General features: G+C 42.5%; 1 protein-coding gene across 4 annotated transcripts in view; it reads right to left on the bottom strand.

Moving 5' to 3' along the window:
• Positions 1 to 693: 693 nt before the first annotated feature.
• GPR68 (G protein-coupled receptor 68) overlaps positions 694 to 16,522 on the bottom strand; it is a 218,826-nt gene continuing 202,997 nt past the window's right edge. For all 4 annotated transcript variants that reach the window (XM_078660049.1, XM_078660047.1, XM_078660048.1 and 1 more), the window contains one exon: positions 694 to 3,875. In XM_078660049.1, coding sequence (XP_078516175.1) covers positions 2,651 to 3,763 — 1,113 coding nt within the window. In that variant the 5' untranslated portion in view covers positions 3,764 to 3,875 and the 3' untranslated portion in view covers positions 694 to 2,650. The remainder of the gene's footprint in view (positions 3,876 to 16,522) is intronic.

Below are 16,522 nucleotides of genomic sequence, written 5' to 3'. Positions count from 1 at the left end.
ATGGTCCTAAGTCGCATGTTCTAGGTTGTCTAATCATTGGTTACTTTGCTATAGGACGAAGAGCTAATGTGACACTGATGCTAGCTGGTTGGGGTTTTCTAGGTACTGAGGTGAGTTTCTGGTACACTGCAATTCACTAATGTCCTAGGTCTCTGTGCACAGTTCTGTGTATGGGCAGAAATCCTTGCAACAACAGGACAGAGGAAAAAAAGCAGACAAATGATAAAACGGAGACAAAGCTAATCACTGCTAGTAGAGTGATCCTAAAGAGCCAAGATCGAGGGGAGAGAGAGCAGAGAATAGATAGAAGTGAAGAGGAAAAAGGGCAGGGGTGGAATGAATAGAGGGCAAATCAGAAATACAGGGAATAAGGTAACACACCAGGTGTGACAAAGATGATAGAAAACAATTAGAGAGGTGAGAGGATAGACTCTTAGAGCAAAGACGTAGGGGACAGACAACAGATCAAGGTTAGAAGATAGAGACTGAGGCAGTGAGAGTGTTGAAAGTTGGGCTCACTGGAGGAAGAAGTGAGCTGTGGCCTCCTTGGCAAATTTTCAGCACCTGCACTTCTTTTTTTTACAAATTAAGCACTGCGGCGCATGCAGCACTCAAGGCCACGAGCTCGAACGTAACTTGCATGTTCCAGAAATGTACTTCTTGTAAATGAGATGGGGGGAAACAAGATTCGTTTACACGATTACTTTAAAAGATTCATTAAAAATACGGAATACATAATTTGGCATTTAACTTGCAAATCCGAGTCTCGATGATACATCTTAACACACCACATTTTTTTTCCACATTTAAAACAAATTTCACTGAGTAGGTTTTGTATATGCCGTCGCTTCCCCGACAGTTGCGTGGACTGCAGGTTTGAGGGGGCGCCTGTTTGTCCCAAAAACTCCTTCGCCACTACTGCGCGTCGTTTTCAGATTTGAAGATGACCTTGTAACGACCTGTCATTGCCCAGGTGACGACATTGTAATGAGCTGCTGCTTGCAGATGGCGACATTATCCTTAGTAGGACGACTTGTCCTTTGTCGATGTCGACCCTGTAAAGACCTGTTGCTTTCAGATGACAACCTTATAAAGACTCGATTGTAGGTACAAGCAAGGATTCAATTACCGTTGCAGATTCAAAGTTTAAAAACTTATCAGAACGAATAAATGCAAATGGTGGAAATCACGTGACACCTTTTAAGTATAAAAAAATAAATTAGGATGCAGAACAAACTCGGCTAAAGTGGTGCTGGCTGAGCTACAGTTTCACGAAACAGTAAGTACAATGTCCACTGAACGGGGAGGAGAGAAGCGCCCCCCTCTCCCCTAATCTCCCCCACCTCCACACACAGCCCTGCACTAGACATTTCAGCACCACTAAAAGCAGTCAAGTTTCCCAGGTCCAGGAGTGAGTAAATTATTCAGTTCTGGTTTTCACTTTTGCGTTATGTGACTTGTGCAGGGGCAGCTCTAGGCTCATGGCGGCCCTGGGCAGGGAGCATAGGTAGGGGGCCCCGGAGGAGGGTGTCCAGGTGGGGCGGAGAACGGAGGCCAGTGAAGAGGGGGGGGGTCAGGGTGTTTGTAAGTAGGAGGCTGCCAAATCCCTGCCAGGGGCCGCCACGCAAATATGTATCCATCCTCAAAGGATTATTATATTAAGGATATATATTGGTGTGGTGGCCCCTGGGGTTTGGTGGCCCAGTGCAAGTGCACAGCTTGCACATGCCTAAGGCCGCCCCTGACTTGTGTTCCTTTCATCCCATTAAATAATCAAGGATTGTGCATCCCAGAATGAGGAGAAACTATGATTTAATTGAACTACTCTTGGATAAACCTGGGAAACTTAAATGCTGTGTGATGCTGGAAATGTACCTGTTCTATGTGGGTGAAACTCCAGCACCCACGTCTGTTTGCAGAAATTGCATCATCCTGCACATGCATCGACTGAGTTTGCTCTCCACAGTATCCTCTCCCATGACAGATACAGGCACTTCTGTGGAGACATTTCTAGCACCCTAGCAGAGAACTTGAAATAAGGTGGGTTTTCATTCTCATGGTGGAAGAGCAAGGTAAGCCCCAATGTCAAGCAGCCAATCTCTTAATCAGCCCAACAGGGTTAAGTGCTTAATGTGTCTATTTTAAATCCATTAAAGGTCTCTTTAATTGAATGTCCAACTGCAATGAGTTGCATGTAACGTATATGCACTTATGGAATTTGTAGAAGAAGTGCTTGGCGTCTGACTCAAATCTAAAAACCCAGCTCCAAACTGACTTCTTACACCGCTGGCTTCACTACTCCACTGGAGTCAAGCTATCTTGGCTGAAGACGGCTGATAGCCAGAAACCGGTCCTAGGATGCTTGATTCCGGTCCAGGGAAGACATGGCTTGGCAGATAGGTCTGGACTGTTCCCATGAGGCACAGGTTCAAGACTGATTTGCATATGGCCATGTCTGAACTGGGGTGGCTTGGTGAGCAAAATAACAATGGATTAAACCCAGATCTGTGACTGGGGGTGAATGTTTTGCCATTGTGCAACATGCCGTCCATCATTTTGTGTGTTTTGCGGTTAGCCCTTGGAATGCGGACCTTTACAAACAGCCAAAACATTGGATTATTAAACATGTTCTACCCATCCTTCAGCAAATTTAGAGCCCATCTAAGCTCTTTGATGGAGATTCTTGCATGTCCTTAGCTGGATGACCCGTACAAGAAACACTCTGTTTATTTAGCACATCTGTCTCCGTCTCTACTGTATCCCCACATTCTATGCAGTTTTCCGGGGTGCTAAGTTCATAGGTTTCTGGTTTCTCAGCACTCTTACATTTTAGGAAAGCCAAGCACATGTTTTTGACTCTCCTGAAATCTTTGTAGGTACTTTCACTCGCAAAGCAGTACAACACCGGGTCAGCAACACAGTTCAGGCTGGTCAGAAGAAGGGAGAAGTGGTACACATTGAAGATCTTGCCAGCGAAGCTACAGTCATTCTCGAACAAGCTGCGAACCACCACGAGAACATGGTACGGCCCGAAGCAGACGAAGAATATAAGGCCAGTGCTAAGGACCAATTGCTTAATCTGGAGCTTTTTCTTCTTCTGAGTACCATGGCTCTTCCGGACTACCTTGAGGATGCAGCAGTAAGAGAACAGCAGTAGAAATATGGGGAACAGGAAGCCGGCGAAGAAACGATAGTAGTTCATGTTGTGCTCCCAGGATTTTATAGGATAATGTTCGAAGCACACCACATGGCTCTCAGGGTCCTTGGTGATTTCGCCATGGCGCAGGAAGAAAAAGCTGGTCAGCAGCTCCTTCAGCCAGATGATGCAACTGACAATGATTGCAGCCTTCATGCTCCTCAGATGGTGGAAGTGGAAAGGGTAGACCACCGCCAGATATCGGTCAATGGATATGCAACAAAGGAAGCCAATGCTGATGTATATATTCTCATAAAGCAAGATGCCACAGATCTTGCACATTAGCTCATTGTATGTCCAGTTATCATGCTGGAGGACATACTGCAACCAGAACGGCAGGGAAGAGATGTAAAGAAGATCTGCCACCGTAAGGTTACAGAGGTAGATGCCCAGCTCGTTCTTGGCCTTTATTTGCAAATAGCCATAGTACAGGGAGATGCAGTTGGCTGGAAGACCCAATGTAAACACAAAGATATAAACGACTGGGAACAACGTCTGATGGATGTCGTGATCAATTGTACAGTTGGAAGAACTGTTTTCCCCGAATGTTTCTGTAAAGTTACCCATCCTCTGGTGGGATTCGTTGATGCTTCTCAGGTGATGAAAAAAGCTGTTCTATCCATTATGTTTCTTTTCTAAATTCTTCATGTGGTTTCTGCCTTCTTCTGAGGTAAAATTCCTGAAAGTAAAGAAGAAAAGATTGCTGAATTTGAGTAACGTCCAAAAAGGGACCACAAAATAGCCAACAAAAAGGTATTTTTGACAATAAACATTTGCAATAAAGAGCAAAAGTTGTCCTGCTGTGTACACCTAATTCTCCTGGTTAGTACCTAACAGCATGTGCTGCCCACTCACTGTGGGAACTCACCTAATCATATTATTATTTAACCATTTATCCCTTGTAGGTGCACTAAAATCTACCCCTGGGGGCTACAATCCTGTGTTTAGGTCTTGGTCAGGTACCCTGCATTGTCTGTGTGCCATACATAATATTGGAAAACAAGAGAAATGGCAGTACTGATTGTCATTCAAAAATATTTAACCTAAATGCATAAACCATACACATTTGGAAGCTCTTTAATAGCTTGTTTATTTTCAAAAATATTCTGTTTATATCAGATAGCAATTAAACACATAGTCAACAATCAAAAAGGAAAATACTGAATCAATTGTGGACAAGGGGACTGAAAAACAATTAACTCAAACCTTCATTCACACCATCACATATATACTTATACACAACATACCTCATTCATACAATCCAAGCAGTGCACGCTCAACAAGGGAAAACATTTTTTTAGTAGACCCTATGTGGGGCACCTGGTCTGCCAAACCAATAACAATTTTTACTTTTTTTCTTTATCTACACCTAGTTGTAGCTAATTCGACTTGATTGATTTAAACACCAGTACAGTAAAATTAAATGCGACAAAATCAACTCAATAGTGGGACGACAATTTTGGCAGAACCAATGGTCTACGCGTTTCGAATCCCACCACTTAAGGGATTCTCCTCAGGACCACACCAATCTGTAAAAAAAGACAGTGTTTGTGCCCATTGACTTTTCAAATAGGATCCAGTTAGATATACATTTTTTTGTCTTTTTTTACAGATTGGTGTGGTCCTGAGGAGAATCCCTTAAGTGGTGGGATTCGAAACACGTAGACCATTGGTTCAAACTGTTTTGACTTGTTTCTTCATGGATAGCTTGTTATCCTGGATGATGCTGAGGTTGCAGGCATGGTCTGTTGGATTGGGGGGTGTACCATACTCCATTGACCACCATGAGTTGTTCCATGGCGAGGTGCTCCCAAAGATGAGGACTTCCGTTTTGTCCGAGTTCAATTTGAGATAGTTATCCTTCATCCAGTCTGCAACGTTCATCATGCATCTGTGGAAGCTGGCTTTGGTGTTGGAAGGATCTTTGAACAGAGAGAGGACGATCTGGGTGTATTTGGTGAAGGAGAGGATGTTGAGTCAATGCGATCCGATGGTGTTGACCAGTGGGGTCATGTCAGTGTTGTAAAGGGTCAGGCTGAGAGACAAACAGATGATCTTCTAGGGCTCAGAGGTGAACGGTGGGAGATGGATCCTTTGGGTTCTGTTGATAAGGTACAAGGTGATCCATTTGAGGGCGTTTCCTTGAATCCCCATGTGGTGGAGTCGGTTGATCAGGATGTGGTGGAAGATGGTGTCAAACTGGGCGGACAGGTCCAGGAGGATGAGGACTGCTGTTTCCCCGCAGTCCAGGAGGGCCCTGATCCCGTTGGTGGCTGCAATAAAGGCTGTTTTGGTGCTGTAGTTAACTCGAAATTTGGATTGGAAGGGGTCCAGGAGGTTGTAGTATTCTAGGTGTTCAATCAATCAATCAATAAATCATAGGGCTATTAAGCGCAACTACTTACCCAAAAGGGTTTCAAGGTGCTGTGGGGGGAGTGGGGGTGGGGCGTGCAGCTCCTTGGACGTTCATGGTAATTTGTCAAAGAGCCAGGTCTTAAGGTCTTTCAGGATCTTGGAAAGTGTAGGTGTCTGGCAGAGGCGGAGAGGGAGGGTGTTCCATACCTTGGTCACGAGGAAGGAGAAGGACGACCTCCTGTTCTGGTCTTCTTGATGCACAGCACCATCACAAGGAAGAGCTGGGCTGAGCAGAGGGATCTTTGGGGTGCGTGGAATAAAAGGCGGTGTTTCATGTAGACGGGACCAGTGTTGTGGAGGCCTTTGTGGGTGTGGGTGAGAAGCTTGAAGGTGATTCTCTTCTCAACGGGAAACCAGTGTAGTGCCCACAGGTGTTGGGTGATGTGGCAGTGGTGCAGTAGGTTGAGGAATAGTCTGGCGGAGCCGTTCTGGAATTTATGGAGTTTGCGGATGAGGTGTTGGGTGAGATACTGGTTGATTGTTTTCTCGTGATTTTTTGCTGGGCAGGGGAGCAGCAAACCTGCTGCACGGTATACGTAAGATAAAAAAGTTAGTGTAGAGCTATCTCTACAAAGATTAGCCTGCTACTGTTGTCATTCTCAGTGCAGATGCTCAAACAAGGCTGCCATGTGTGACAAACAGCCTTGCGCCATGGTGCAGAGGTGAGTGTGTGTTGTCTGGATAGGATTTGTACTTAAGGCACCCCACACATGTAATGCAGCTTTTTTTGAGAAATAAACACATTTTCAGTAGTAGGTCCCTGCTTGAAGCAGTTAGCTTTTGATGCAAAGTCCAGTTTGGCTATCTTGGTAGACTAGGCTTTGAATCAATACCTATAGGTGTTTGCATTGATCTGCCCCAGTAATGCCCCCACCATGCAAAGTGGCTCAAAGCAGTTTTGGCACTTTGAAAAGTTAAAATTTCTAGTGCAAAACATTATTTGTGGTTTGTGCTAGAGAGTAAATAGCATGTATTACTTTGCATGGTGCCAGCACCAGCACAAAGCCTTAGGCAGTCTGGGCCAAAGTGTGTAAGGGCAAAGGAGTCTTTTAATGCAGGGAAGTGCGCATGCGCACGCACATCAGACGTACTACGTAGTTTTTTTATATTATTGAAGACGCGAGGAGCAGGACGGGGAGTGCGAAGGCAGTGGAGCTTGAAAACAACAGGTAAGTGCCTTTTAAAATCATTTTAAAGGACTTTGGCAGGGGGAGGGAGCGGCTAACTCAGCTCCACCCAGGAGGCATCGTTTTTGTCTAATCCACGTTCGCCATGGAGCGCGGAGTAGGCAAATCTCCCCAAACTCCATTGGCGGAGCGGAGTTACCCACCCAGGGTTACACAGAGCTTGTTTCAGATCGATTCCTTCCATCGATGCTTGTTGAATCACCCTCTAGAGAGTGCTCATGAATCGCTCAATGACACCATACGCTTGGGGTCAGAAGGGTGTACTCCTTTGATGTTTTACTTTGAGTTGGCCAAGAAATTCTTTGAACTCTTTTGCTATTGAATGGCAGGCCATTGTCAGATTTCAGGACTTTGGGAATGCCCCACGCTACAAAGATGTCATCATGCCGTTCTATGACTTTGTTATGGGTTGTCGAAAATAGGTGTTCCACTAGAGGAAAACTCAAATATTCATCAATGACTACCATGAGATCATGTCTATTACTTGGAGGCCCAGAGAAGTCGACTGCAACTGTCTCTCAGGCATGAGCAGGAAGGTCAAACATTGTTACTGGGTGCTCTGTCACCTTTGGAGACAAACAGTTACAAATGTGATACATTTTCAGCTCCTTCTCAACTTGTTCATCGAGCTGAGGGAATCACACGCCCCTCTCTTGGTGGCTATAATATCACAGGCTTCTTCATGGACCAGTACTATTACCTACTGTCTTAGGCTCTCCAGTATGATGATTCTTGAGCCTTTTAATATTATGCCTTCTTGAGTGACTGGTGGCCTGTTGTGACAGGAAATCGTTTTCCATAGAGGAATACTTAAAATGCTCGCAGGCACAAACTACAGCTAGACTTTTCTTCTCCAGCTGAGAATAAGTACTTTCTGTTTCAGATAGGTGTTCGACTGGCATAGGCCACAATGTGTCTCTCAACATCTGGATGACCATTGTGTTGAGCAAGAACTGCCTCCAACCCCACAGGCTCGCATCTACTGTGCTCTCAGTATGTAACTTGGAATCAAAATAGGCCATTTCACTTTCAATCTTAATAGCATGCTTTATGTCTTCGAAACTTTGATCGCATTCATGAGACCACTGGAATGGGGCATTTTGCTTTGTCAAGACTCTCAAAGGAGCAGTCATGCTAGCAAAGTTGCAAAAGTAACTTGGCCAGGCCTAAGAAGGCTCATAGCATGGTACTATCTATAGGGTGGGCAGGTGTATAACACATCTTGCATCTTGTCTTGGTCTGGAGTCATTCCCCATCAGAGAATATGTGCCCAAATAACTTGAGTTTGGTTTTGTGAAATTCACACTTTGCTGCATTGAGTGAGACCTGCATCAGAAAGTATCTGGCACTCTTTGTAAAGGCATTGTCATGTTCTTTCTGTGTTTTCTTCAAAACCAGTATGGCATCACTGTAATTAAAGGCATGCAAGATAGGTTGAATAATTAGGTGAATAACATCTTGAAATATTTCAGCAGTCGAGGACAGCCAAAAACTCAGTCTCTTGTATTTGAACAAATCAACACGAGTCAGAAAAGTAGTTCTGTACCTGCAGTTCTCTTCTAACTCAAGTTGATTGTATCCTCTATTCAAGTCAAGATGGGAAATGATTTTAGCTCAGTTCAATTGCATGGTTATGTCTGCTATGTGAATTCCAGGGTGTCTCACCCGCTCAGTGGGCTTGTTTGCCTGGTGCATCGAACACAAATGCACACAGTTCTTATATTGTCTTTTAATGGTACAACGACTATGGGTGAAACCCATGGCATAGGGTCTGTGGAGAGTTCAATGATCATCAAGTAAATAGTGCTTTCAATAGCAATTGGAAGCATCCCCTGGCACTCCACTCTGAGGTAATTCAAATGATTCAAAAGAAAGTTCATACAAAAGTTTTAGAAAGAAGTCTTATTTTATATTCATAAGTTTAAGTTGTAAGTTGTAAACCATTGTCCATTCGTTTATAAGTTCATGAAGTTTAGTCGAGAATCAAAAACAACACATATTCATGTCCAATGCATTTCGGGCTGATTTGCCCTTCATCTGGGACCATGGCTAGAAGCAAGACAAAAATTACTATTCAAATTGCTGTGCCTCATACAGTCTATTGAATTATACAAATACATTTCACATCATGTACAAAATGAACTAAAAAATTTGCTCAGATAACGTTGTGCTCTCCCTTAATGTGCAAACATGCAGTGCATAATAGGAAACATAGTAACTCACGTGTCATTTGTATCTAGTCTATTTACTTGGACGTAGGTTACAATGCTGAAAAATGGGCGAAAAAATTATTAAGTGTCCGGTTAAAGCCAAACTGATGTCAGAAAAGGCTTATTTGTGGCAGGTTGTAAAACTTACTTGCTGAACGCGAAGCGTTTCTTGTGTTATCGGGCATGTTGACGGGTTTCGCGTCTAGCGCGAAGCGGCTTGAAGACAGCGTTTACTGCCGACAGTTGTTACTATCAAACCCCTGCTCTATGTGTGAAGCTACGTAATTGGTTGAAGTTCCGATCATGTGATCGGGAATCAACCAATCGTCTGTAGATGTTACGATGCATGTGGCTGGCAGAACTGGAATATCATTGCTGTCAACGACGTTATTAGTGTCAATAAAGTTACATATTGCAGAAATGTTTTCAAAGCACATTTAACAGTTAGTTAAATCAGAGAAAAGAAAAACAAGGTTAAAAAAACGGTTAGACAAAAAATACAGTTTACAGATCGGCCTCCAATTGCGTCCAACCGGAAAGCAGGTTATAACAGTTTATGTAAAGAATTGTTTTACAAATAGCATGTGAATTCAGTCCGGTCATTGAGACCATTCGGTTTGGTGGAATTTAATAAGTATATCCAGTGGTTCTCTCTTTGTAATAGATAGCGGTTATTGTCTCTACCTTCTGATTTCTCAATGGTTTCCAGTACCGCATATTGAAGTTGAGAAACATTGTGATTAGCTTCTGCAAAATGTGACACTACTGATGATTTGACATTTTTGGTCCTTATGTTGGACTTATGTTCATTGAGTCTAATTTTTATTTTTCGTTCAGTCTTTCCGACATAAGCCTTACCGCATGGGCATTTGAGCATGTAAACCAGATTGGAAGTATCGCAGGTCGCGTTAACTTTCAGTTTAATCTTATGGCCCTTCATTGGGTGAACTATTTGATTTCCTCTTATTATGTTGTTGCAGTTGCCGCATTGTAGACAGAGGCCAGTTCCTCGATATTGTTTGGGTTCCTCAGAAGTGTTTTTTAGCATTTCTCCGAAATTTTTGTTTCTGGTAAAAGCAAAAATAGGAGGGTTATCAAAAACTTGTTTAAAATCTGGTTCTGCCTTGAGTATATTCCAGTGATTCCTAATGATTTTCTTGAAGCTGAAACTCGCGGTGGAGTATTTAGACACCACTGTCATTCTATCTTGCTGAATTTTCTGTTTAATGGTAAGCAAATCTGTTCTTCGTAGGTTCTGTGCTTTATTCTCTGCTTCTTTGATTATGGACTCTGGATAGCCTCTTGCGCGAAACCTTTCTCCCATTTCTCTAATTGTGGTTTTTGCTTTAACAGCATTTGAAGTGATTCCTTTCGCTAGCATCATTTGAGATAGCAGAAGGTGTCTTTTTAGCGGTTCTTGATGGAAACTTAAATAATGAAGGGTGTTGTTCCTATCAGTTTTTTTTGGATACATTTCGGTTTCAATTTTGCCTTCTGTTAGGTTTACTCGTACGTCTGGGAAAGTGATGGACTTGGCAGAAATTTCCCAAGTGAATTGAATCCTTTCTTCTTTCTTGTTTAGTTCTATTAATGCTTGTTCTAGTGAGTCACTTGTGTTTTTCCATAAGATGAAAATATCGTCGATATAACGTACAAACATCTTAAGATTGTCTGTCCAAGATGGATTTGTCAGAATGTGTTGTGTTTCATATGATTTCATAAAGAGATACGCGTATACCGGTGCTGCGCTATTGCCCATGCTAGTTCCAATGAGTTGTTGGTACCAGGTATTGTCATACCTTAACTCCTCTCAGCAGATTGTCTAGTTACTGTTTAGAGTCCGTCAAGAACCACAAGAGCCCTAGCACGTGCATCATCAATACACTACAACCTGCTTGCTGAGAAATCTAAGGTAATTTAGTGCAAGGTTGGAGCATGTATTTGTCAGTCCGGTGAGAGAGAATTTATTTATGCTAAGGTTGACTCTCTTTCAGGTGAGATTTTCACAGAGCAGATTTTTGCAATGTGGTATGAGGAACTGGATCATGAAATAGCCACCAGTCAGGGAAGGAATAGGGAGCCATAATGTATTCTTCCAGGGCCATAATGGTATCCAAATTGGGATTCCTGAAGCACAGACACTTTGGGAATCAGTCCCTTTGTGGAGTCACTAGCAGGCATGACACCTCAAGTTCCAAAGGGTGAGTTGAATCAACATCAGAACCCATGGATAGTCCAGGAAACTGAGTGTAACACACTTCGCCTGCCTATGTTGTGTGTTCGGAGTGCTCCTAAGAGTGAAGGGGAGTTACAATCGATTAGCTGCAGCTTCCTAAGGTTTGTTGGCATTTGAGATGTCATCAGTGATGTCATTAGTGATGTCACTGACCATGTCATGAGTGATGTAATATGTGATGTCATCAGCAGTGCATTGCCGGCGCGCGAGTTATAGTTAGCTGAACTAACTATAACGGGGGAATTTTAATGGTTTAGTATGAGTGAAATGTCCAGCTAACTATAACATGTGTGAAACTTATGTTTTTTTCAGTGAATTTCTAAGGTTTTTTGAATGCTAATTCCTAACTATAACGTGGCTGAAACCTATGGTTTTTTCAGTGAATTTCTAAGGTTTTGTAAATGATAATTTTTAAATATATTAATTGTTATATTTTTTATATACTGATTTACTACGTTATTTTAAATGATTTATTTTTAGATATTGAATTTTTTAAATTACATTACATATTTTTTATATAAATTAAAAAATAAATGTTTTTAAAAATATTGAAATTGTAATATTTTTATTTTTTTATATATTTTTTAATTTATATATATTTTATATAGCAAGCAATGATATCCTATTGAAGGAAATTCAAGTTACTGTAACTACGATTAGAATTACTTTTCAGGATCAGTAGTGGGCTGAAAGATGCAGCACTGAGGTCTCTCATGATAACAGGTGAGTAAATCGGAATTTGTAGTTCGGCTGATTTTTGAGGATTTTTTTAAAGTTTCAAAACTCCACACTTTGAAACATTTCCAAGTGAAACCAGTCAATGTTAGCCTATGGAAGGAAATTCAAGTTACTGTAACTACGATTAGAATTTTTTTTCAGGATCAGTAGTGGGCTGAAAGATGCAGCACTGAGGTCTCTCCTGATAACAGGTGAGTAAATCGGAATTCGTAGTTCGGCTGATTTTTGAGGAATTTTTTAAACTTCCAAAACTCCACACACACAAGAATTTCCAAGTAAAACACGTCAATGTTAGCCTATGAAAGGAAATTCAAGTTACTGTAACTACAATTAGAATTACTTTTCAGGATCAAAAGTGGGCTGAGAGATGCAGCACTGAGGTCTCTCCTGATAACAGGTGAATAAATCGGAATTCGTAGTTCGGCTGATTTTAGAGGACTTTTTTAAAAAGTTCCAAAACTCCACACTTAGATGAATTTCCAAGTAAAACATATCAATGTTAGCCTATGAAAGGAAATTCAAGTTACTGTAACTTCGATTAGAATTACTTTTCAGGATCAATAGTGGGCTGAAAGATGCAGCACTGAGGTCTCTCCTGATAACAGGTGAGTAAATCGGAATTCGTAGTTCGGCTGATTTTTGAGGAATTTTTTAAAGTTCCAAAACTCCACACTTGGAAAAAATTTCAAGTGAAACCACTCAATGTTAGCCTATGGAAGGAAATTCAAGTTACTGCAAGTATGGTTACAATTACTTTTCAGGATCAGTAATGGGCTGAAAGATGCAGCAATGAGGTCTCTCCTGATAACAGGTGAGTAAATCGGAATTCGTAGTTCGGCTGATTTTACAGGAATATTTTGCTCAATAGCGAAGGAAGGGGGCGGGGCCTGAGGTAACATGTGTGCAAACACACCCAGTGGCGTGTTTTAGGTTGGGGAATTAATTCCTCTTCAATTCTGAGGTCCCCTATGAGCCAATTAGCCCAACAGGTACCTCCAGTATGCGCCAGGGAGCTGCGTTGCAGACAGGTGTTCAGAGGGCAACGCCCCTTTTTTACAACACTCTGCAACACAGCTCAGTGGTGCTTACTGGAGGTACCTGTTTGACTAGTTGGCCCCTAGGGGACCTCTGGATTGAAGAAGAATTAATTCCCCAACTTAAAACACGCCACAGAACATGTTTGCACACATATCACCTCTAGCCCCGCCCCCTACCTTCACCACTGTGCAAACATGCCCCGTACCGCGTTCTAAGTTGGGGGATTAAGCCCCCTTGTATACTGGGGGGTCCATGGAGGCCAACTAGCCCAGCAGGAATCTCCAGTATGCGCCAGGGGGCTGAGTTGCAGAGACGTGTAAAGAGGCCACACCCCTTTCTACACCTCTCTGCAACGCAGCCCCCTGGCACTTTTTCATGGGGGGAACTAATTCCCCTTGCATACTGGGGGTCCATGGGGGCCAACTAGCCCACCAGGAACCTCCAGTATGCACTTATGATTTTACTTATGATTGTCTCAGGAACTACTGAACGGATTTACACCATTCAACAAAAAGGGTCATCTGCGAACCGGGCTCTACCTTTTTGCCAAATTTGGTGTAATTCTATTCAGCCGTTCGGGCTGTAGCCCTGGCTAAAGGTCCTATGTAAAATTGCATGGGGAAAACATGTTTGGAGAACCCCCTTTTCTCTCGGCCCCCACTTGACGGATCAACCTCAAACTTTCAGGGAAGGAGCGGAGCAGGCCATTTTCTTGGAGAAATTCGCGAAGATTCATCCACTGGCGCCAAAGTTATTCTAAATAGAATGTTGCGGATTTCCTATGGAAACTAGGTCCTAACTATAACTACCTACTGGCGACTGCCAGTAGGTAATATATATATGTATATATATGTATATATATATATATATATATTATGTCCATACTTTGTCCTTCTGATACTTTTACACTGTGATCACTTGAGCACTTTCTTCTGATATGAGCATTATGAATCAAATCAACACATTTTATATTTCTAACATGGCCATTGTCTGGGTTCACACAGATTTACTTGGAAGCTGTTTGACTTTTATTGTTTGACAATTGCAGTTTTGAATAGCAATTCAATAGGACCACAAAGAATCATTGTGTCTTACTGATTTGCATTTCATGATGGACATTAGTGGATGTATATCTGCAGGGTTGTGTTGCCCATTATGTTTGCTTGCTTGTATTGAAGCTTACTCCTGGAGTATGTTCTGTGCTTATGTTTACTTCCTTCTACCACTGTTTCAAGAGTCAACACACAACTTGCCCCCAGATGAAGTAGTCAATCCTGCAGCACTAGAAGTAATTGTTCCCAGTAAAGTAGTGTTCCAGGGAAGGCAACTCAGAAGACTACCTGTCTCAACATCAGAACCGGCCACCTAGGCAAAGCTGGTAAGATGGAAGAATGCATGTGGATGGTGATGCAAGGCACACAGCCCAATGCCATTAAGATGTTACACGAACCACCGACTAGAATGTCCTTCCCCTAGAGAGTGATCAAAGCTCTCCTGAGAACAGAAGAAAGACCCTGCTTGCAGATAGAAGGCACCTCTTCCCCAAAGCGAGGAAGAAGCAGGCCACCATGATGAATATGGCCAGGAGCTCAAAGTGTCAGAGGAAGGAGTACTGTTAAAAATCTCATTCTGAGTCATGCCAGGCTGCCTTATGACACAAATACTGCATCTGACCCATGTTGGTTATCAGGACCCAACAAGAGGAAGACGCACGTTAGGGAGAGGTTATCAATTCCAAGGGTGGGCATGTAAATAGATGAAGACATTGCGCTCTACCTAATGTGGGTCAGGAGTCATGCAGAGGTCCCTCATTTAAAAGAACTGTACACAAAACCATGGAACACTGCAATACCAAGCTTTGTACTTCAAATTTCTCTTGCATTGGTGAAGTCCAGGAAAGGTGTCAAAACCCACCTCTTCACAATCTTTCTGCTAAATTTCTAGATTATATCCCTTCCCACCCCCCACAGAAATGCTGTGTTTGATCTCGTCCTTGTTTGTGAATACGTATTTTGTTTATTTCACATCTTGTGTTCATGACTCCTATATTGAAAACGTAAAACTATTTCTCGTTCACACTTTATCATTACCTTCAATAAAATAAAATTAAAATAAAGATTTGATTGTAAAACAGTTATCCCGTAATGTGCAAATGCATTCGCAGGACCTCTGGGAAGATGGTCAGTTTTCTAATGAAATGGAGAAAGAACCATCCGTCCTACCATTTGCAGAAGAAAGCTTCTCTGGAATCAGCGGCCAAAAAGATCCAGAATCCTCTGAGTTCAGTCACAACAACCGGTCCCCAAGAGAAGAGGATGGTTTGGTACACAGCTCACCTGATAAGCAAGGAGACTCTGGGTCTCAGTAATAACTGAGACCACCTCACCCTCTTAATTCCACAAGACTGATAGGCTGCGAACCTTGAACCACTTATAAGGTCAGTCACACCACTCTTCCTTCGGACTTGTCTTCAAATTTCCAGAGTTTTCCTTTGCTTTAACAAAAGGGGTGCTAAATTCAGCATACTTTTGCCAATTAAATCTCAACAGCTCACAAAAGCACCATCAGGCTCCCACCGAACCTTTCTCTAGAATCGCAGGCTTAAAAAAGAGGAGTGTCCCACGTTCAGGTGGACGCCAATGCACCAGTCCTGATCCTACTGACACCATTAGTCTCATCTCATGAACCTTGCAGCCATCTTGAACATCACTGTGTATTAAAAAAAAAAGAGAGCGAGACAAAAAAGCTTTAAAAGTGCACTTATTCTCAGTTTTGCTAAATGTTTTATGGGGGGAAACCACAAATGCCCTCTTAGCTGGTTTTGCAATAAAGGCTGGTCCAGAGGTGCTTTAAAAAACCATAAGTCGCAGTTGGACACCTCCGTCACCTTTTGGACGTATATAAGCATTTTATTGTATTCTTCGTTTTTGTCTTTAGATTTGGTGGGAGAAGCTTTCAGGCTTCTGATAACCATAGGATTCAAGCTTAAGATGGCTTCTTGGCACACCCCTCCAGTTTGCCTTTCTATGCGTTCCATTTATTGGAGGGCATACAAATCTTCCTTTAGCTTGTGTCGAGTGTCTGTTTTTCTCCTTAGACTGGTCCTTTCTATGTTTTGTACTGGTATTTATATAATGTTTTCCTACCCCTTGCAAGGCCCAAAACACTTACTGCATTGTCCAGTAAGGATCTACTCCACACGCATTGTTTATAAGTACTTCACTACCCTGACGAAAATCCAAAAGATCAGCAAACTTCTTTCCTTCGTGGCTCTCACGCCAGCAGTCATTGCACTAGTCCGCTCCGGGCTAGATTATGCTAATTTTATGTATCTGGGTCTTCCTAAGTGCTCAAATCACAGACTTCAAGTGGTACAACACCAACCTGTTGTATCAACCACCTCACAACTGTCAAATTACCCCCTTACTTAGGAAGTTGCATTGGCTGCCTATAGACCAGCGTTCCATCTTTAAGGCGGGGTCCCCCATTTTAAAATTACTTC

The sequence above is a fragment of the Lissotriton helveticus genome, chromosome 9 (genome assembly GCF_964261635.1).
Source record: "Lissotriton helveticus chromosome 9, aLisHel1.1, whole genome shotgun sequence".
NCBI lineage: Eukaryota > Metazoa > Chordata > Amphibia > Caudata > Salamandridae > Lissotriton > Lissotriton helveticus.
This window is presented reverse-complemented; position numbering and strand designations above follow the sequence as displayed.